Source organism: Panthera leo, chromosome C1 (assembly GCF_018350215.1).
Source record: "Panthera leo isolate Ple1 chromosome C1, P.leo_Ple1_pat1.1, whole genome shotgun sequence".
Lineage (NCBI taxonomy): Eukaryota > Metazoa > Chordata > Mammalia > Carnivora > Felidae > Panthera > Panthera leo.
In genome coordinates this window covers 26,878,684-26,902,143 of record NC_056686.1, presented here as the reverse complement: position 1 = coordinate 26,902,143, position 23,460 = coordinate 26,878,684, and the positions used below count along the sequence as shown (strand labels likewise).

The 23,460-nt window shown below is 36.4% G+C and overlaps 1 protein-coding gene across 11 annotated transcripts in view; it reads right to left on the bottom strand.

Annotated features, from left to right (window-relative positions):
• Positions 1-23,460, bottom strand: part of ZMYM4 (zinc finger MYM-type containing 4) — a 165,523-nt gene that overhangs the window by 100,516 nt on the left and 41,547 nt on the right. For all 11 annotated transcript variants that reach the window (XR_006205885.1, XR_006205883.1, XR_006205886.1 and 8 more), the window contains one exon: positions 3,020-3,065. Coding sequence is in view for 3 of the 11 variants with exons in the window: in XM_042951233.1 (XP_042807167.1) it covers positions 3,020-3,065 (46 nt within the window). In the remaining 8 variants the exon portion in view is untranslated. The remainder of the gene's footprint in view (positions 1-3,019; positions 3,066-23,460) is intronic.

The following is a 23,460-nucleotide window of genomic DNA, read 5'->3' as shown; positions in this document are numbered from 1 at the left end:
AACAAAACAAAGGAAATCAACCCCCTCTACTTCATTATTAAAAGAACTTTAAGTTATCTTTTCTAAAAGTTAAATTTCCTGAGTGAATGTCTATCTTTTTAAAAGTATACCTGAACCTTCTTTCAGTTTTATCCTTTACCATGCCTATTATCACTCCCCTTAACAACTATGATTATGATATTACAAAAAGCCTGTAACGTGTCATGAAAAAAAACTTTAAGAAATGGGCAAAGGGTATTCATTTATTTAACAAATATTTACAATTCGACAATACAGAAGAGCCAGTCCAAATGTTGAAATTCTTAAAAACTGCTTAAATTCAAATTCAACAGGAGTTAAGAAAATGCAGAATAAAGTTAACACTGTGCTATTTCACATCCATCAGATTGCTAAACATGAAGAAGAGCTATAATGGACATTAATGGGGTGAGGAGGTGTTCTTATACATTTCTGATGGAAATGTAAGACAGTCAAGTTTTGAAAAGCAGGACAGAAACATCTATTAAAATTACACATACCCTTTACCAAACAATACCCACTCTCTATAATCTATGCACACATATAAAACTAATATATAAGGATATTCTTAAAGGATTTTTCATACTTCATTGATCATCATGGTAACAAAAAAAAAAAAAAAACAAAAAAAACCAACAACTAAAATAACATCAGTGTCTGAAAGGGGAAAGGGGAAAGGGGAAAAGTTGACTTGCACATCTAAACCCTGTGATGTTGAAGCTATCCCAGTCGAGATGGAAGGAGATCATAAAGTACTCCTGAATGAAAGAAGCTAGGTAGAGAAATCTATGTATATGATGATCTCACCTGTTAAACAAAAAATAAAAATCTTCAAAACCCTTACATATACACATATAAATATGTATATTTGCATATATTATACATATTTATACATGTATATATTGTATATACATGTATATATATTATGTGTCTATATATGTATATATATGGTAATGATTTTAGGAACACTGGAGAAAAACGTGAAAGGCTACCTACAAAAGTATAGGGTAGGGGGCAATAGGGACAATGATGATATGGAAAGGAATGACTAAGTCAAAAAAAAAGACAAAATTTTACTCATAAAATATCATGCATGATCAGATTCATCAGTTTCTGTTTCTGTATTACAGGAGTGGTTAATGTTATGAATATCCACATACAGACCTAAAGAACGAATTTCTTTTTTAAGCCATCTTCTAGTTTAGAATAAAATATCATGTGAATAAAATATCATGTGACAGCATTATATGCTGTGAATGCAGACTGGATTTTCCAAATACAGCTGCAATAGTATCTCCCATCTACATTGTTTTCTACAATGTGACCTTGACCCTTCTATCAAGAAGTAAAGTCTAGGGGCGCCTGGGTGGCTCAGTTGGTTAAGTGTCTGACTTCGGCTCAGGTCATGATTTCACGGTCCCTGAGTTCAAGCCCTGCATTGGGTTCTGTGCTGACATCTCAGGGCCTGGAGCCTGCTTCAGATTCTGTGTCTCCTTCTCTCTCTGCCCTTCCCCCACTTGCACTCTGTTTCTCTCTCAAAAATAAATAAACAAAACAATTTAATTTAAAAAAAAAAAAAAAAAAAAGTGAGGTCCGAATATCCTCTTCTCCTGAATCTGAGCAGGCTTGTGACTCCCTCATACCTAAAGGATGTAGTAGAAAGGACACTGTGTGACTTCTGAAGGTAGCTCAGAAAAGATGCTGATTCTGCTTTCTTCACTGAATTACTCTTTTTGCTTGGAGCCTGAGCCACCATGAGAGAAGTCCACCTGGAGGCCGCCATGCTATAAGGAAGGCAAGGCAACAGGGAGAACATGTACAGGGGCTCAAGTCAGCAGTTCCTGTCTTTGTGCTCTCAATAGCCCAGCCTAGACATGAATGAACTCCAGATTATTCCAAGACCATTAAAGATCAAGAGAGCTAGCTACCTCTCAATATGTACTCTATAAAAACCTGTTCTCTCTCAAAAAACGTTAACAAACTAATTCCAAAGAAGGTACTCACAGATCCTACTACCGGGACTTAAAAAAAAATTAAAAAAGAAATGTATATTTTCCTTGACTTACTAGCTCTAGATGACAAAATTTATTCTTCATGAACAAGCACACAAACATCCTTTGATGATTCAGCAGTTCTATTCTTAGAATTTATTCTACAGAAAAGGATACAGTCCCTTTGTCTATTTCAGTAGAAGTAAACAAAAATGTGTATAGGAATACATACTAAATATTGTTTATAATACTGAAAAACTGAAAAGAATACATACATAAATAAAAGAGGAAGATGGCTAAATTATAATACACCCATACAATAAAATACCAAGTAGCCATCAGAAACGATGCAAAAGGTCAAAATCCATTGACATACAGAGATGTTAAGGCAGTTGAATGAAAAAAGCAAGAACAGTATCCACAGGATCCCTACAAACATATATAAATCCCTACCTGTCATACATAGATCTATATACATCCACAGAAAAAAAGTCTGGAAAGATATATATTAAACTTTTAGAAGTGGTTATCTTTAGAGAATAAAAAACACAAAGGCTTTCATTTTCTGCTTTTTTCATTTTTGTATTGTAAAATTGAATGTATTACTTTTATAATCATAAGAAACAAAAAAAAATTTTCAGAGAATCATGTAACATAGAAAGAATATAAACAGAAAATTAAGAAGCCCTGTAAACAAAGTAGAAATCTTTACTGAATGGTTAAGTCTAAACTTCTATATGGTTAATACATACACAAAGCTTAGCTATATTTCAACACTAATATCTGTGAGAATAAAATATTTACTAAAAAAAGGAAAAACTCTTAAAATTAAGATTAACTTGCTGAAAATACTAACAGAGTGATGATTTCTAAACTATATCAAATTGGACCATCGCATTAATCAGCCCAAGCTAAATACTGTTAAATGTTAAACACTGATAAATGCTCTACCTAGACTCAATTATTATCTATATAAAGACATGACTGTTTTTTTCTAAAGTGGTACTTACAGTTCTCTACAATTTCATCAAAAACTGCACCAGTTTTCTGCTCAAACTGAAAAAGCAAAAAAGCAAAGAGAAAAGTAACATTATTGTCACATTCTATCATACTTTCTGATATCCCTCCTCACTCCCCCAAAAACTGTAATTTCCAACCCAAAGTATACAAAATCACAAGATAAACAAAATACTGCCAAGTAGACTAGAATATAATTTATAATGAATAAAATAAACTCTCACGTGAAAACCCCCAAACCAAAAACAAAGAGACAAATACATGCCCTAATATAAACTTATTTTTAAATCACTTTTGCAGCACAAAATATAGTCCTATGTATTTATAATAATAATAATAAAGACAGCCAACACTTACTGAGAACTTACTAACACTGATAACTATATAAAACTTCTAATCAAAATTAAGCAGAACAATCAGCATCAAATAGGTTTTTAGCTGTCCTTCAAAAGAAAGTTAGTCCTGTTCCTATTTCGGTATGTTAGGGCCTAGGACAGAAGCAGAGCCAAGTCTGAGGTAATTTTGGATCTTTAAAACACAGGTGCAGAGGGAATGGTAACTGGCTCAGTTAGTAGAGAATGCAATCTCCAGGTCATGAATTTGAACCCTACGATGGGTGTAGAGATTAGTTTAAAAAAATATATGTACACACACACACACACACACACACACACACACACACACGTATGTATATGTGTATGTATAAATAAAAAAATAAATAGGGGCATCTGGGTGGCTCAGGCTCAGATGGTTAAGCCCCCAACTCTTGGTTTCAACTCAGGTCATGATCTCACAGTTCATGAGTTCAAGCCCCACGCCAAGCTCTACACTGACAAGAGTGGAGCCTGCTTGGGATTCTGTCTTCCTCTCGGCCCTCCCCTGCTCTTTCTCTCTCAAAAGTAAATAAATATTGTTTAAAAATAAAATATAAATAAATAAATAAGACAGAAATGGGGGGGAAGGGGGGGAATGGAGTACAGCAAAAGCAACTCTATCCAGGAGCTAGAAACACTCAGACACTCCACCCCTAGTACGTAAAGAGCTCCTCATTTTGTCAAGTGTGTGCATTCCAGGTGCTTTCCCACCTACTTCTCAACAATGAGACAAGAACACAAGGAAGGCTGCTTCTTGATAAACCTTACCCACTAAAAGCCAGAGTATGTCTCCCCATTCAAGGAGAAACTTTTAAGGAAAAAACAACCACCTAGATACCTATGTAACTACACAGGAAACACAACAGCTGGGTATAGTAATTAACAGTATCTGAGGATGCCTGGGTGGCTCAGTCATTAAGCATCTGACTTAGGCTCAGGTCATGATCTCACATTTCTTGAGTTCAAGTCCCACTTCGAGTGAGTCCCACATCTCTCCTCTCTCTACGCTCACTTGCACCCTCTCTCTCTCTCAAAAAAAAAAAAAAAAAAGATAGTATCTGGTATGTATAAATGTGAAGAGACAACCAATGACCCCCAGGTTTCTGAAATAAACCGTGTGAAGGAGAAAGTTCAAGGTGAATAAACAGAACCACTCAGAAGGCAACAATTTACAGAAAGAAAACTTCTAAAAAGTATTTTAAGTGGTATCTGAGATATGAGAGGATAGAGATGCAAAAGAAGAAAAAAAAAACACTAAAAACCAAGAAAAGGAGACAAGAGACAGGAAATGACTACAAAAATTAAAATTTTATTGGAAAGGGTAGTGATAAAATTCTCAGGTGGAAAAACAAACAAAAATAAATACAACAAAGTCAAAAAGAGCTAGAAAAGATATTCTATATGATGCCCTGTTAAGACTGAACTAGCAGGGAGGCACCTGGATGGCTCAGTCGGTTAAGCTTTTTTGACTTTGGCTCAGGCCATGATCTCACGGTTCGTGAGTTTGAGCCCTGCATCAGGCTCTGTGCTGACAGCTCAGAGCCTGGAGCCCGTTTCAGATTCTGTCTCTTTCTTTCTCTCTCTCTCTCTCTCTCTCTCTGCCCCTCCCTGGCTCGCACTCTCTCTCTCTCAAAACTAAATAAACATTAAAAAAAAAAAAATTTTTTTTAAACAAGACTGAACCAGCAGGTCAAAGAGCAATCTCAAAGGCATCCCAAAGGAGAGAACAATGGAAAGGTGAAATGATAGAAGAAAATTTTCCTAAAAAACTATTTGAGACTGAAAGGGCCCACCATCTCCAAGAGGATATGGAAAAAAGATACATCCTGGTGAAATTTCAGAATTTCAAACAAAAACTGATGAGGAATAAAAAGAATTATAGCCTACGTGATTCATAAAACACATTAAACATACTGACTTCAACCATATAAAAATGAAAAAGAAAGCAAAACAATAAAGGCCAACCAACCACCCAACAAGTTATGCTCCAGAATAAAAGAGAAATTGGGACATGTGACTTGGCAAGCCAAAGACTGAAACAGTACTTGCCTGCACTGAGGGGATCCCAAGTGTTTAAAGATAATGTGCATTTTGTACAATACCACCCTGGACACTTTGCATGCACAGCCAAAGAAACTATAATCTTACTCAATGATAGAAAATAAAAATATAGTAGTAACATTACCAAGGGTGACATACCTATACTTTATGGGTGACTTAAAGAGATTTTCTAAGGTAATTTGGATTATGTACCATTTCATTTTGTGAGCTGATTATAAAACCCAAGAAGGGGTAATACAATATTATAATTTAGTCTCCTAAGATAAGACTGTGTTCTATGAGAAACAAGAATCAAGCTGATACCACACTTCCCTGCAAGCTGAACACAAAAGATAAATGATTTTCACATTCTAAAAGGAAAAAAAAAAACCTTGGAATTTAGACCACTCAAATTTTATTATGAAAAATATATAACAAAATGGAAATTAAGTACATTAATTAAAATTATACTGGACATGAGAAACAGGAGCCAACGGATTATGACGCAAAAGAAATGAAAACAATGGGAAGAACATAAGAAGACACTCTTAAGACACTCTTTTGCAAGGCAAAAATTCTAGGATTCAATGATCTTCTCTATGGCTCAGAGCAAAACCTTTGTTTTCTTACTTCCCCCTCTCCCTCCCTCTCAAACAGAAAACAAAAACAAAGACTAAATATACTGCCACTGATGCCAAACAATTTATAGGTTTGTTTACAACAGACACAGTATCCGTCAGCAAGTCCTTTGTTGACAATGGGTACACATTTCAAAACCATAGGACAAAATGGATTAGTGCCCACCTAAGACTAAGGAGAAAGATCTGAGAATACTGCTAATGAGTAAAGGATTGTTTTCTTTTTTTTTTTTTTTTAATAATGAAGTATAGCTGACACATGATGCTATTATTAGCTTCAGGTGTACAACACAGTGATTCAACAACTCTAAGTTATACATTATGCTATTCTCAGCATAAGTGTAGCTATTGAAGTCAATAATATGATACTATTAAAATACCTACTAACTGTATTCTGTTGGCTGTACCTTTCATCTCCATGACTTATTCATTCCACAACTGGAAGCCTGTACCTCCCGCTCCCCTTCACTGCTTTTTCCCAACTCCACCCCCTCTGACAATCACCAGTTTGTACTCTGTGTTTATGGGTCTGTTTCTTTTTGTTTGTTCATTTGTTTTATCAGATTCCACACATAAGTGGGGTGCCTGGGTGGCTCAGTCGGTTAAGTGTCTGAATCTGGATTTCGGCTCAGGTCACGATCTCACAGTTTGTGAGATGGAACCCTGTATTGGGCTCTGTGCCATCAGCTACTTGGCATTCTCTCTACCTCTCCCAAACTTGTGTACACACGTGCTCTTTCTGTCAAAATATATAAACTTTAAAAAAAAAAGATTCTACATGTAGGTGAAATCATATGGTATTTGTCTTTCTCAGACATATTTCACTTAGAATACTCTCTAGGTCCTTCCATGTTGTCACAAAATGGCAAGATCTCATTCTTTCCTACAGCTGAGTAATATTCCACTGTGTATGTATACATCTTCTTTATCCACTCAACTATCAACAGACATTAAGGTTGCTTCCATATCTTGGCTACTGTAAATATGCTGCAATAGACATAAGGTACATATATCTTCTCAAAGTAGTGTTTTCATTTTCTTTGGGTGAAGACCCAGTAGTGGAATTACTAGATCCCATGGTACTTCTATTTTTAGTTTTCTGAGGAACCTCTATATTGTTTTCCAGAGTGGCTGCACCAATTTACATCCCCAAAAACAATGCACAAGGGTTCCTTTTCCTCCACAACCTCACCAATGCTTGTTTCTTGTGTGTTTTATTTCAGCCATTCTGACAGATGTGAGGTAATATCTCATTGTAATTTTGATTTGTATTTCCCTTATGATTAGTGATATTGTGTATCTTTTCATGGGTCTGGTTGGCTATTTGTATGTCTTTAGAAAAACGTTCAGGTCCTCTGTCCATTTTTTAATCGAATTATTTGTTTTTGTTTTTTCATGTTGTTATATAAGTTCATTATATATCAGAGGTATTAACCCTTGTCAGGTATATCATTTATAATATCTTCTCCCATTCACAGGTGTCTTTTCATTTTGTTCGTTTCCTTCACTGTGCAAAAAGCTTCTTATTTTGGTGTGTTTTATTTTTGTTTCCCTTTTCTGAAGAGATACATCTAGAAAAATGTTGCTAGGGTCTAAGTCAAAGAGATTACTGCTTATACTTTCTTCTAGGAGTTTTATGGTTTCAGGTCTCACGTTTAGGTCCTTAATTCATTTTGAGTTTATTTTTGTGCATGGTGAAAGAAAGTGGTACAGTTTCATCTTTTTGCATGTAGCTGTCCAGTTTTCCCGGCACCATTAATCTAAGAAACTTTTTTCCCCCATTGTATAATGTTGCTTGCTTTGTCATAGGTTAACTCACCAAAGTGTAGACTTGTTTCTGGACTCTCTATTTTGTTCCACTGACCTATGGGTCTATTTTTGTGCCAGTAGCATACTGTTTTACTAAAGCTTTGTAGTAGATCTGGGTACAGGGCTTCCTTTTCCAGGTGATGAAAATGTTCTAAAATTGATTCTGGCTGCACAATTATGAAAATATTAAAAATCATTGAATTGTGTGACTACTCAACAATGTGCAGGCAGGTAACATTAACACTGCTTTCAATTAAATGACAGGCAGGACTCCAAAACACCTATCTGGCCTATAATCTCACCAACTGGTTAACAAAAAATTTAGACAAAACACTTAGTTTTGTGATAATATAATGGTTTCACTAAACGTGTTTTCAGTGCTTCTTGTCCAATCAGTATATTTACAAATAAGAAATTAAATCTAAGCAGTCACAAATTTACCTTTGAAATTAATGACCTACTAGTCAGCCCTCAGGTTTCATGAAAGATTTAACTGAATTCAAAAGCCAAGCCAATTTTATTTTTAAGAGTCTGTAATAACTATTATATATATGCAAGGATTTTCTCAATACTATGAAACCAAAATTAAACCAAATGAAACCAATGAAACCAAAAATAAAAAAAATAAATTAACATGCGTGGTACTGACAAAAAAAAATACCGTCCCTTTTTGTTGTTAAAATAGTCTTGTGGGTTCTGCCCATTAACTTTAAAACATGTAACCATAGGGGTGCATGGGTAGCTCAGTCCATCAAGCGTCCAACTTCGGCTCAGGTCATGATCTCATGGTCTATGGGTTCGAACCCTGCATCAGGCTCTGTGCTGTCAGCTCAGAGCCTGGAGCCTGCTTCGGATTCTGTGTCTCCTTCGCGCTCTGCCCCAGCCCCACTTGTGCTCTCTCTCTCTCAAAAACAAATGTAAAATAAAAAAAAAAAAAAATTTCTTTAATAAAAATAAATAAATAAAAGAAAACCTCCGGGCAAATGACTCAGCCCCCTGTATTCCAAAAATTAAGCACTGGGGATAAAGTACATTTTTACTTTTAAAACAAAATACTCACATTCCCTAACCCTGGAAAGAGAAAAAAATTCCAAATATACTGTGAATTGGCAAGCATACCACCCACACCCACATGCAAAAAAAAAAAAAAAAAAATCACAATAGCCGAATCAATAAATTTAATTTTTAAAAAGTTAATGTCCTTGGGGCGCCTGGGTGGCTCAGTAGGTTGAGCCTCCGACTTCGGCTCAGGTCATGATCTCACGGTCCGTGAGTTTGAGCCCCGCGTCGGGCTCTGTGCTGACAGCTCAGAGCCTGGAGCCTGTTTCGGATTCTCTGTCTCCCTCTCTCTCTGACCCTCCCCCGTTCATGCTCTGTCTCTCCCTGTCTCAAAAATAAGTAAACGTTAAAAAAAAATTAAAAAAAAAAAAGTTAATGTCCAATTTTCTATCCTTCATACATAATGACATAACTGATAGGATAAACATAATACCATAACATACATGAGGACAGAATGACTAATACCATAAACATTCTCCAACTGATTTTAATATTTGAGAGTTTATGTGATAACTTTAATAATTTGACAGTTTATATGATAAACTTATTCAATGACAACTAAGTAACAAACCAAGAGCTCTAAAACTGTTTAGGGAACTGAGGCAAGGTTTTCAATAATTAAGTAGAGACTGGGGCGCCTGGGTGGCTCAGTCGGTTGGGCATCTGACTTCAGCTCAGGTCATGATCTCGTGGTTTATGGGTTCGAGCCCCATGTCGGTCTCTGTTCTGACAGCTCAGAGCCTGGAGTCTGCTTTGTGGATTCTGTCTCCCTCTCTCTCACCCCTGTCCAGCTCATACTCTCTGTCTCTCTCTCTCTCAAAAATAAATAAAACATTTAAAAATTTTTTTTAAAAATTAAGTAGAGACTGAAAACTGTCAAATGTACTTTATCTTCTTCCTCTCTAAAACCTACTCTTTTCATGATTGGTCCCTTCTTCATTTTACTTGTAGCCCCAACACCCTAAAAGTCAAATGAGAACTCCCAAAATTAGAGGTTTTCCCCCATTTCTTTCAACTGGTCAATAGTAAGAACCTTCATTTCTATTTCTAAAACATCTTAGTGTTTGAGATAAATCTCTACCATGATGAGCTATCTGATATAAGAGGTCAGGAAAAGCAAAGGAACTGCTCCTTAATTTAAGATCTGAAGGATGACTAAGAATCAAAACAGGTGAAAAGGGGGGTGCCCAGGTGGCTCAGCTGGAAGAGCATGTGACTCTTGATCTTGGGATTGTATTTTGAGTCCAAGCCCTGTGTTCGGTGTATAGACTACTAAAAAACAAAAATAATTTAACTTTAAAATAGGTAAAAGTGGAAGGGAAGATTCAAGAAAAGAACAACAAATGTTCAAGGTTCTTAGCAGGAACAAGAAAGAATTCAAGAAATAGAAAGGCTAGGTGAATTAATAGAATTCTGTGAGTAAAGCAGGCCAGACTGTAAGATAAAGCTCATGACATGTATGGAACCAGAAAAGACCCCGAATAGCCAAAGCAATCTTGAAAAAGAAAACCAAAGTAGGAGGCAACACAATCCCAGACTTCGGGCTGTATTACAAAGCTGTAATCATCAAGACAGTATGGTACTGGCACAAAAACAGACACTCAGATCAATGGAACAGAATAGAGAACCCAGAAATGGACCCACAAACGTATGGCCAACTAATCTCTGACAAAGCAAGAAAGAATATCCAATGGAATAAAGACAGTCTCTTTAGCAAGTGGGGCTGGGAAAACTGGACAGCAGCATGCAGAAAAATGAACCTGGACCACTTTCTTACACCATACACAAAAATAAACTCAAAATGGATGAAAGACCTAAATGTAAGACAGGAAGCCATCAAAATCCTCAAGGAGAAAGCAGGCAAAAACCTCTTTGCCCTTGGCCGCAGCAACTTCTTACTCAACACGTCGCCAGAGGCAAGGGAAACAAAAGCAAAAATGAACTATTGGGACCTACCTCATCAAAATAAAAAGCTTCTAGGGGCGCCTGGGTGGCTCAGTCGGTTAAGCGTCCGACTTCAGCTCAGGTCACGATCTCACCGTCCGTGAGTTCGAGCCCCGCGTCGGGCTCTGGGCTGATGGCTCAGAGCCTGGAGCCTGCTTCTGATTCTGTGTCTCCCTCTCTCTCTGCCCCTCCCCCGTTCATGCTCTGTCTCTCTCTGTCTCAAAAATAAATAAATGTTAAAAAAAAAAAAAAATTTAAAAAAAAAAATAATAAAATAAAATTAAAAAAAATAAATAAAAAGCTTCTACAAAGTAAAGGCAACAATCAGCAAAACTAAAAGGCAACCGACAGAATGGGAGAAGATATTTGCAAATGACATATCAGATAAAGGGTTAGTATCCAAAATCTATAAAGAATTTATCAAACTCAACACCCAAAAAACAAATAATCCAGTGAACAGATGGGCAAAAGACGTGAATAGACACTTCTCCAAAGACATCCAGATGGCCAACCGACAAATGAAAAAACGCTCAACATCACTTATCATCAGGGAAGTAAATACAAATCAAAACCACAGTGAGATACCACCTCACGTCCGTCAGAAAGGCTAACATTAACAACTTAGGCAACAACAGATGTTGTCGAGGATGTGGAAAGAGAGGATCTCTTTTGCACTGCTGGTGGGAATGCAAACTGGTGCAGCCACTCTAGAAAACAGTATGTAGGTTCCTCAAAAAATTAAAAATAGAACTACTCTACAATTGCTCTACTAGGTATTTATCCAAGGGATACAGGTATGCTGTTTCAAAGGGGCACAGGCACCCCAATGTTTATATAGCAGCAGTACCAACAATAGCCAAAGTATGGAAAGAGCCCGAATGTCCATCAATGGATGAATGGATAAAGATGTGGTGTGTGTGTGTGTGTGTGTGTGTGTGTGTGTGTGTGTGTGTGTGGAGTATTACTTGGCAATCAAAAAGAATGAAATCTTGCCATTTGCAACTACGTGCATGGAACTGGAGGGTATTATGCTAAGTGAAATTAGTCCGTCAGAGAAAGACAAATTATCATTATGACTTCACTCATATGAGGACTTTGAGACAAAACAGATGAACATTAAGGGAAGGGAAGCAAAAATAATATAAAAACAGGCATGGGGACAAAACATAAGAGACTCTTAAATATGGAGAACAAACAGAGGGTTACTGGAGGGGCTGTGGGAGGGGGGATGGGCTAAATGGGTAAGGGACATTAAGGCATCCACTGCTGAAATCACTGTTGCACTATATGCTTAAATAAAATAAATAAAATTTAAAAATAATAATAATAAAGCTAATGACAAATCATCAGCCAAACACTGCAGGACATTCTTAATACACAGGGTGACCACATATTCCAGTTAGCTGAAAGCACCTCTATTTACACCTATCATATCCATGTAATTGTTAATGTGCTCCCCTTTGCTCTCAAAACTGTCTCAGCTTCTCAGTTTTGTCACCCCTAAGTATTAGTCATGTTTAGATACTAACTTTATCCTAAGAGAAACCACTGAAGGAGATGGCAGGAAACAATTCCTGTGGCTACAGAATAAAAGTCATTTCTCACTCCCACCCAAAGTTCTAATCATACCATTCTCCTATAGTTTTCTCCCTACTGGGAATAGACATCTACCTGATGAAATGCCACTGCTTCTTCAAAGTGTAGCTCTTCAGGGAGTACTTTTCTGACAACCCATTTAGAATTCATGACGCCTCCCTAGCACTTAGATTTAATTTCATTTACAGTCGCTTGTGGCACAGTTAACTTATGTATATGTCAGTATTACCTTCTAGATAAATCTTTTTTCATCCTGGGATACCAACAGACCCTACCATATTGTATGGACTTATTGTAATGTATTAGCTCTTTTTTATTAACTGAATGCCATAATTTTCCATTTCTCAATATCTGTTATGCAAAACCTGAAAGATGAACTAAGATAAAGACTTCTGTGACCAAATAAATATAGCAAATACAAATCTCTTTTCAGTGTAACAATACTTGTTAATTTACTAATTTCTTTTTTTTTTAAGTTTATTTATTTATTTTTTGAGAGAGAGAGGGCACATGCAAGCAAGGGAGGAGCAGAGAAAGAGGGAGAGAATCCCAAGCAGGCTCAGCGCTGTAGCATGGAGCACGATGCGGGGCTCCATCTCACAAACCGCGAAATCATGACCTGAGTTAAGCATCAAGAGTCAGATGCTTAACTGACTGAGACACCCATGCCCCTTAATTTCTAACTAAAGAAACCTGTACTGCTTTGTTTCGCCCATCATTTTCCAAATGTACTTTGACCACAGAACCCTTTTGAAGGATAACACTAACATATTACAGCACAACTGTGGGAAATGAGCCTAACTGCTGCTAGCATTAGAAGTTTGTATATTTCTATGCACTTTAATACAAGATCATTTTTTAATTAAGTAATACACTCCAAAATAACAGTTTTTACGTTTTTTCTTTAATCTTGCCATTTGACCATCCGCAGTTTTCACACCTATTGTATGAGGACTTTTCCACTTCATAGTTTAACAAATACATAAAACAGAATGTAATTATTTAACGTGCTAAAGAATATTTCTCTCAAATTATCAGCTAAATTTAATAAAGAAATGTTAAAGACAGTAAATACTCCATTCCTAATACTCTCTTCCTTCTAAACATCTCCTTCTACCGCTAATCAATCACAGCAATCTTTCCATAAAATATAAACATGTTATCAGAATTGTTCTCAATTCAAAATTCAGGTGTCCTTAATAGTCAATTGAACTTGGCAGGCAAGATCAATATTTACTACTTAATTACCATTAAAGTGGTAATATTACCAATATCATACCTTGCTCTAGAAGTACTAGTCAATGCAATCAGAAAAAAAAAATGTAAAGTGTAAAATAGTAAAAAGCAAACAAAGTTATTTACAAGTAATTTGCTTGTCTACTTGAAAAGTACAAGATAGGGGCGCCTGGGTGGCTTGGTCGGTTAAGCGTCCGACTTCGGCTCAGGTCATGATCTCACGGTCCGTGAGTTTGAGCCCTACGTCGGGCTCTGTGCTGACAGCTCAGAGCCTGGAGCCTGCTTCCGATTCTGTGTCTCCCTCTCTCTCTGACCCTCCCCCATTCATGCTCTGTCTCAAAAATAAACGTTAAAAAAAAAATTAAAAAAAAAAAGAAAAGTACAAGATAGCAGAAAACGTTTTAGGAATCAGAATACAGGTCAATAGAGTAACTCTTTACAAGACTGAACATTCAAGAAATCAGTAGCATTCCTGAGAAACAACAACAATTAGTTAAAATATAATGGAAAAAAAAGGGTCCAATTTACAATAATGACATATAAAATATCATAAGAATAAACTTTAAGAAATGTATAAAATCATTATTTAAAAACTTACAAAATTTTCTGGAGAATAAACAGGTGATATACCATTTTTACCAAAGGAAAAAAAAAATCAATACTATGAAGAATACAATTTCCTCACAAAAAAGAGTGGGGTGAATAGAACTAAACAAAACAATCATCAAGTACATCTGGAAAAATAAAGGTAAAAAGAATATCAAACAAAATGTTGAATTATATTAGTAACAAGAAGAAAAATGTGCCCTACCATATATCAAAGGTACAATAACTAAAATATGGGGTACTGGCATGGCAATTAATAGCTTAATGAAACAATAGAAAACACAAAGTCCCAAGTATACTTAAGAATTAGACTATGACCAGTAACCACTTTGGAGGAGAAATCTTGGATCACTACCTCATACTTTACACCAAAATAAATTCCAGATAGATTATAGACAAATTGGCAAAATAAATTCCAGATAGATTACAGACAAATTGGAAAAAATGAAAACAACAGAAGACACAAAATCTTTTAACCAGAAAAAGAAACAAATCCTTATGTGACCTTGATGACACTAAAAACAGAAATTGGAGAGATGCCCGGGTGGCTCAGTGGGTTAAGAGTCTGACTTCGACTCAGGTCATGATCTCTCGGTTCGGGAGTTCAAGCCCAGTATCCAGCTCCATGCTGACAGCTCAGAGCCTGGAACCTGCTTCAGATCTCCTGTCTCCCTTTCTCTCTGTGCCCCTCCCCCGCTGGTGCGCTCGCTTGCTCTCTCTCTCAAAAATGAATAAATGTTAAAAAAAAAAAAAAAAAACTGGAAAAACTTAAAGACAATCTGGGGGGAAGTATGTATTAATAATATTACAATGTTAATATCCTACTTATAAAGCAGTCTTAGACTCTATTAAAGAGCAGCATCCTAATAAAAAATGACTGAAGACCAGAAAGAAGCACAAAACATTCAATCTCACCTGAAGTCAAAACTAAAATAAAATCCCATTTTCTCTCAGATCAGCAAAAATACAAACAAAAGGACAAATAGAAATTCCCCTCTAATTTTTTTTAAACCTAAATATATCTAGGAAATTTCTCATTAAGCAGAGACTTAATTCACTTTTTAGTCACTACATAATCTTTTGTTGTATTATAGTAATGGACATTTAGGTTGCTTTGAGCCTCTTTTTCAAATGCAGTATTATAGCTGTCATCTTTATAGATATAAACTGGCTTGTGTGTGTGTGTGTGTGTGTGTGTGTGTGTGTGTGTGTATGTATAATCAGTTCCTAAAAGTGGAATGAGATTAAAGGGCATAGGTGAATACGGTAAATTTTTGATAGATGTTACTCAATTGCCCACTAAAGCATTCCACCAATATATACAAATACCAATAGGGTGAGTCCCTGTTTCTTTTTTTTTTTTTTTTTAAGGTTTATTTATTTTTAAAATGTTTATTTATATTTGAGAAAGAGACAGAGTGCAAGAGGGGGGAGGAGCAGAGAGAGGGAGACACAGAATCTGAAGCAGGCACCAGGCTGTCTGCACAGAGCCTGACATGGGGCTCAAGCTCACAAACCACGAGATCATCACCTGAGCCAAAGTTGGACTGAGCCAACCAGGCGCCCCCAAAGGTTTCCTTATTCTTGAGAGAGTGCAAGCGGGGTACGGGCAGAGAGAGGGAGGGACAAAGGATCCAAAGTGGGCTCTGCGATGACAGCAGCCACCCCAATGTGGGGCTCAAACTCACAAACCATGATATCATGACCTGAGCTGAAGTCAGACACTCAATTGACTGACCTACCTGTGCCCGGGTTCCTGTTTCTTAAGAACTTCTCCACCGGGGTGCCATGGTGGCTCGGTCAGTTAAATGTCTGACTCTCTATCTCGGCTCAGGTATATATACATACATATACATACAAAAAGCTCTGAAAAAGGCTCCCTAGAAAGATGTCCAAACTTCTGACTCTGCAAAATCTGGCCCTACCTTCCTCTACTGCTTCACCTTTTCCTACCTGCATGTTCTCACTGCATCTTCATCCCCAAAGCAAATGCTCTAGTTATTACTAGATGACCAGTAATTACTAGATGTATTACTGTATTACCTGTATTACTAGATGACCATAACTAAATGACCAGTAGCTCACCCAACCTTTCAGGTACTTTCATGCCTCTGAACCATTATACACAGTGCTTCAGCTTTTCCAGTCATATTTCAATAGTAAACACCTATTCAGCTTTCATGACTGAGCTAAAGTTACAAATCTTTAATGATGTCATAATCTCACACAATGCACATACACCCAACTTTCTAAGCAAGAAGAATTCACAACTTTCTTTCCTAGCACTACCATAGTAGATGTATCTATGATAGCAACTATAAAAAATTTACTCTAAAGTTGGGGATGCTATAAGGAATGAAGTAACCATACACCTTTCTGAAGCTATACCATGAAATGTCCCATTCTTTCCGTAGACCTACTGACAAATAACAGGGGTTATACAAACCTGGAGTTTTTACCCCATTTTGGAGACTATCTCAAACAATTCAGTAAAAGTAAACACTGCTTTTATACAAAATCCTTTAGAATTATACAAAAATTAAAAACAATCTAGTTTCTTTCAACCTAAATGAAATCCAGATTCTAAAGAATTAGAGATTCCACATTTCTCAAAGCAGGGAGCAGGTTAAAGTATATCATAGTTTAGAGAGATTTTTTTGTCTGTTCCATACTGCTGTAAGCCGACCTCCTACTATATAACAGAAGCTCAATAAATGTTTGCTGAATAACAGAATTATCTTTATTACAATAAAAACTTATACATCCTAAGGGTATACTTTAAAAATTACAAGAATCTTAAAGATTAAACAGAAGTTTCAAATATTTTTTTTTTATGCTGGCCCCAGACCTCTCCAAATTAAATGTCCAATCCTCTCCCTTCAACCTGAAATGGTAATGTCTGTCTCTCCCTATTGCTATTCCAATGAACATCTCGTACTTTAACTTTCAAATTTATTCATACTGACAATCTTTATAATCATTTTATCAAGTGAGAAAATATAACAAACTTGTTATGGAAAAAACATATTATTTATACAGGCAGTACTCACTTTGAACTGTAGCACAGAACCATGAAAAAGACCTTGATAGCTGAGCAATCTTATTAATCAAAGGGAAAAAAATCACAATTGTTCTGTAAACTTTAAATTTTTACGTAATATTTAAAAACATTTAAGACCCATTTACTGTCAATTATAGCACAAGAAAATGAAAAATACTGTGTGACTAGTATTTACTATTTTGGAATAGTAAGAACATACGAACATAAAACATAAGAAACCTTGAGAATCAGAATGTTCTGTTTCTTTCGAAAAATACTTACCAAGAGTAAACAGTTCTTGCCTTCTCATTTTCCTCATATAACTTATGACACAGAATAAGCATATTTTCTATGCCTTGGCAAACTGTCTCAATCCTTTCAAAGTTTGGTTCAGGTTCCAACATTTTTATACCCTTTGCCCTATCCATCTTATCAAATATTTCCAAGAGTTTCTTTAATGCAAAATTTTGCTGGAGTCACTTCCTTTGAGATATCTTGATCCTTTCTGTCACAACAACCTTCCTCATTTGTTGATAAATTCACCTTTACTAACTTCCTAGGGCTTTATACGTATACTGTTCCCTTTATGACCGCTTCACAATCCTATGTCTTTCATCACATTAAGTTATTGATGGGATTGCATTAAAAAACAGACCTATCTCACATTAAATCGTTGATTATCATAATTACTTGCTCAATTAATCTTTGGAATCTGGGCACAACGTTCATAGCATTATCCCTACCTACTCTAGCAGCTTAATCCTAGCAGCTGATTGTGAAGAGAAACCAACCTTCACTAGCAATAAAAAGTTCTTCATTCTCTTTGTACTTAATTTGTTTTTATGTAGCAATTAACTTCAACACTTATGAATGCTACCCAAACTGATTTGAGTTCTGTTCCTGTTACAATGTAAAATTGATGATGTTGGGGCACCTGGGTGGCTCAAGCTGGTTGAGCGTCAGACTCTTGATTTTGGCTTAGTCATGATCTCACAGGTTTGTGGGTTCAAACCCCATGTTGGGCTCTGCATTGACAGCACAGAGCCTACTTGGGATTCTGTCTCTCCATCTCTCTCTGCTCCTCCCCCATGCTCTCTCTCAAAATAAATAAACTTTAAAAAATTTTTTTACTAAATAAAATTAACATTAAAGCAATTTTACCTTGTTTTTCTATTCTTCCTGCTTATTTATTTATTTATTTATTTATTTATTCATTCATTCATTCATTCATAGACAGTGCACATATGAGCAGGAGAGGTGCAGAGAGAGAGAGGGAGAAAGAATCCAAGCAGGCTCCTCACTGTCAGCACAGAGCCCAACACAGGGATCGATCTCACAAACTGCGAGATCATGACCTGAGCCAAATTCAAAAGTTTGGATGCTTAACCAACTGAGACACCCAGGTGTCCCTTTTTCCAAATTCATACTGTACCTTCATGCAGGCCTAGCTCTTATCCTATCTTCACTTGCCTGACACTATTTTCAAATCTTCACGACATCCAATTATTCAGATTTAGTGCTACCACTTTTCATTTCTTTGCTGCACTTCCATCTTTGTTAGTCAATTCTGTTCTTTGATTATGCAGATTATGTCTTTGTAAAATGACAAAGGCATTTGTCATCTTTGTAAAATGGCAATTATGATTATGTCCTTTGCAAAATGTCACACAGATTTACCACTGGAAGACAAGGAAGTAACACAACTGCATACTATGCTGTCTGTGCAAGAATTGAATTAACAGACACACAGTGACCAATCTCCAACAGACTGAGAGAAGTAATGTGACTGGTCACTGATCATGATGGACGTCTGTTAATTACATACTGATTTGTAACTCAAGAGCTAGCACAGATTGAGAGTTCACATACCATGCGAACTGACATCTGAAATGTGCTGTTAGCAGATTGGTATTATTTAACAAAACCATGGCAACAGAAATCCAAGCAAAGTGATGACTAAACAAAGAAAAAAATTTAAGTAGCTACATGTGGGAAAAACTGATGTCAAATACATGATAGGTCTCAAGAAAGGCTGTAAACATCGGTATGTTCCATTCTAGTCACTGATATGCTAAGAATTCATAACAGACTTCAAACAAGAAATGTAACTCCTTTGGGTCTCAAATTCTTCAAACCATGTAATTAATTAAATGGGTCTATAAAATCCTAAAAGTTCTCTCCAAACTTTGAAACTTAATGCTAGCAATTCACTTCAAGTAAGGCACAAAGAAGAACTCAAATTAGTATAATGGAGATTGAAAACGTCTTAAGAACACAATAAAAGTAGATTTCATTCTCTCTCTATAAGTGCATTTCCTAACTAAATAATTTTTTTAATACAATAACAACTCCTTCCTATAAAATAGAATCATATCGGGGCACCTAGGTGGCTTAGTCAGTTAAGATCTGACACTTGATTTTGGCTCAGGTCATGATCTCGCGGCTTGTGAGATCGAGCCCTGTGGCAGGCTCTGTGCTAACAGCACAGAGTATGCTCGGGATTCTCTCTCTCTCTCCTTCTGCCCCTCTCCCCTTCTTGTATGCTCTCTCTCTCAAAATAAATAAACATTTTAAAATAATAAAAACTAAAATGGAATCAAATCTATCTTCTTTTCACATTGTTATTCATTGAAAAATGTAAATCAAACAAAATAATTATTCCCAATAAAATTGCTTTGACATAAACTAAAAATTAAATAGACTTGACTTCTCCATAAAAATAAGACTCTCAATCTAGTGTAGACATACTTAGCATTTCTGACTCATATTTCATGTGCTACCAGCATGCTTTATTAGTAGTGTTTCTTAAATGCTATACAGAATTGGGGCGCCTGAGTGGCTCAGTCAGTTAAGCATCCAACTTCAGCTTAGGTCATGATCTCACAGTTTGTGGGTTCGAGACTCACATCCAGCTCTTTTCTGACAGCTCAGAGCCTGGAGCCTGCTTCAGATTCTGTGTCTCCCTCTCTCTCTGCCCCTTCCCCACTAGCACTCTTTCAAAAATGAATAAAACCGTTAAAAAAAATGTTTTTAATGTTATATACAATAAAAACCAAAGTTCTAAGTAGAAGCAGTTGAGGTAAGTTGGATTTTACAAATTTATAATTCCATAAAATGAAGCAACTGAATTAATTTCAAGTTCAGAAATACACTGAACAACTCAGCCATTAGAAATGTATTATTAGGGGGGCACCTTGGTGGCTCAGTCAGCTGAGCGTCTGACTTTGGCTCAGGTCATGATGTCACGGTTTATGAGTTTGAGCCCCACGCTGGGCTCTGTGCTCTCAGTGCTGAGATCCTCTGTCCTCTCCCTCTCTACAGCACCCCACCTGCTCTCTCTCTCAAAAATAAGTAAAACATTTAAGAAAAACCTGTATTATTAGGGGTGTCCTGCTGGCTCAGTCGGTAAAGCATGCAACTCATGATATTAGGGTCATGAGTTCAAGTCCCATGTTGGGTACAGAGCTTACTTAAAAAAAATTAAAGTTAAAATTTAAAATAAATAAATAACAAAAGCTTTAAGAAAATTTTTAAAAAAGAAATGTATTATTAAGACTCACACTTACCAATAAATGGTGTTGGGAAAAGTGGACAACTGCATGCAAAATAATTAAAATGGACCACTATCTTACACCATACAGAAAAATAAATTCAAAAATGCATTAAAGACTTGAATGTAAGACTTGAAACCATGAAACTATTGGAAGAAAAATAGACAGTAAGCCCTTGACATCAGTCTTTGTGGTATTTTTCTGGATCAGTATCCTCAGGCAGGGGCAACAAACACATAAAATAAACAAATGGATATACATCAAACTAAAAAGCTTTTGCAAAGCAAAGCAAACCATCAACGAAACAAAAAGGCAATCTACTAAATGGGAGTAGATATTTGCAAATTATACATCTGAAAAAGGGTTAATCTCTAAAATATATATGTCTTATATTCATATTACACTATACACCCAATATTTAAAAAAACCAATTTAAATAATAGAAGACTTAAACAGACATTTTTCAAAAGAAGACAAGCAGATGGCCAACAGGCACATGAAAACATAGTAAACAACACTAATCACCAGGGAAGTGCAAATCGAAACTAAAAAGTGCTATCACCTCACATCTGTCAGATTGGTTATTATCAAAAATACAGAAAATAACAAGTGCTGGCAAGGACACAGAGAAAAGGGAACCCTTGTACACTGTCAGTAGAAATGTAAATTGGCAGGGCGCCTGGATGGTTCGTCAGTTGAGCATCCGACTTCAGCTCACGTCATGATATTGTAGTTCATGAGTTTGAGCCATACATGAGCTGTTTAGGATTCTGTCTCTCCTTCTCTCTGCCCCTCCCCCACTTGTGCTTTCTCTCACACATGTGTGCTCTCTCAAAATAAATAAACTTAAAAAAAAAAGAAAAAGAAACTACCTAATCAGAACAGGAGAGAAAAAAAAAAAAAAGAACAGAGCCTCAGAAACCCATATGACAATATCAAAAGGAATAGTGTTCATGTCATCAGAGTCCCAAAAGGAGAGAAAAACTATAGTGCAGAGAGAGTACCTAAAAACAATAGCTGAAAACTTTCCAAGTTTGGAAAATGATATATATCTGCAAATTCAAGCTATCTGCAAATCCCAAATAGGATAAATCTAAAGATATCCACACCAAGACACTCACAATGAAACTGCTGAAAACTAAAAACAAAGAAATCTTTAAAACAGCCAGAGAAAAATGACATATTACTTATCACTGCAAATTTCTCATCAGGAATCTTGGCTATCAAAAGAAAAGAAAACACTTTTAAAGGGCTGAAAGAAATGTCAACCCACAAAGCTACATACAATGAAAATACTCTTTAGAAATAAAGATAGGGGCGCCTGGGTGGCGCAGTCGGTTAAGCGTCCGACTTCAGCCAGGTCACGATCTCGCGGTCCGTGAGTTCGAGCCCCGCGTCAGGCTCTGGGCTGATGGCTCGGAGCCTGGAGCCTGTTTCCGATTCTGTGTCTCCCTCTCTCTCTGCCCCTCCCCCGTTCATGCTCTGTCTCTCTCTGTCCCAAAAATAAATAAAAAACGTTGAAAAAAAAAAAAAAAAAAAAAAAAAAAAAAGAAATAAAGATATTCTCTGATGAAGCATTCACTGTCTGCAAACCTCCTCTAAAAGAACTGTTAAGAAAAGTTTTTTATACAAAAGTGAAATAACAAAAGAAAATTTAGAATATTAGAAAGGAAGAAAGAAGAAAGAACAAAATTGGTAACAATCTGAATAAATGTAACGATTTATTAAATACAGTCCATTCTTCTACACTTGAGTTCTTTTACATACGTTTGACAGCTAAATGTAAAAATTATAACATTATGAGACAAATTTGTTATGTATATATGATGACAATACCAACATAAAGGTAAAGGGTAAAATAACCTATATGGTGGGATCCAAATTTCCATGAAATGATAAAACACTGATTCTAAGAAGCTAGTCTCAAAATGTTAAATACTTTATTAATCCATTTATGACATTCTGAAAAAGACAAAACTACAGTGACAGAAAATAAAACTGTGGTGGCCAGTGGTTAAGAGGAAATGAAGAATATGACAAAAAGGATAGCATGTAGGAGTTTCCTGGGGTGACAGAATTGTTATTAATCCTGTTGGTGATGGTGCTTACAGGAATCTATAATTGTGCTTAATATTATACAACTATGTACCAAATTATAAAAAAAGGAATGTTAGCTAGCGTATGTTCATTTCTAAAATAAAATACGTATAGGGGTGCCCAGGTGACTCAGTTGGTTAAGCGTCCCACTTCAAATTCAGTCAGGATTTCACAGTTTGTGAGTTTGAACCCAACGTTGGGCTCTGTGCTGACAACTTGGAGCCTGGAGCCTGCTTCAGATTCTCTGTCTCCCTCTCTCTGCCCCTCCCCAACTTGCATATGCGCGCTCGCACTCTCTCTGTCTCCCTCTCTCTCTCTGCCCCTCCCCAACTTGCACACGGGCTCGTACTCTCTCTCTCTTAAAAATAAATAGCAAAGGGGCGCCTGGGTGGCTCAGTCGGTTAAGCAGCCGACTTCGGCTCAGGTCATGATCTCATGGTCCGT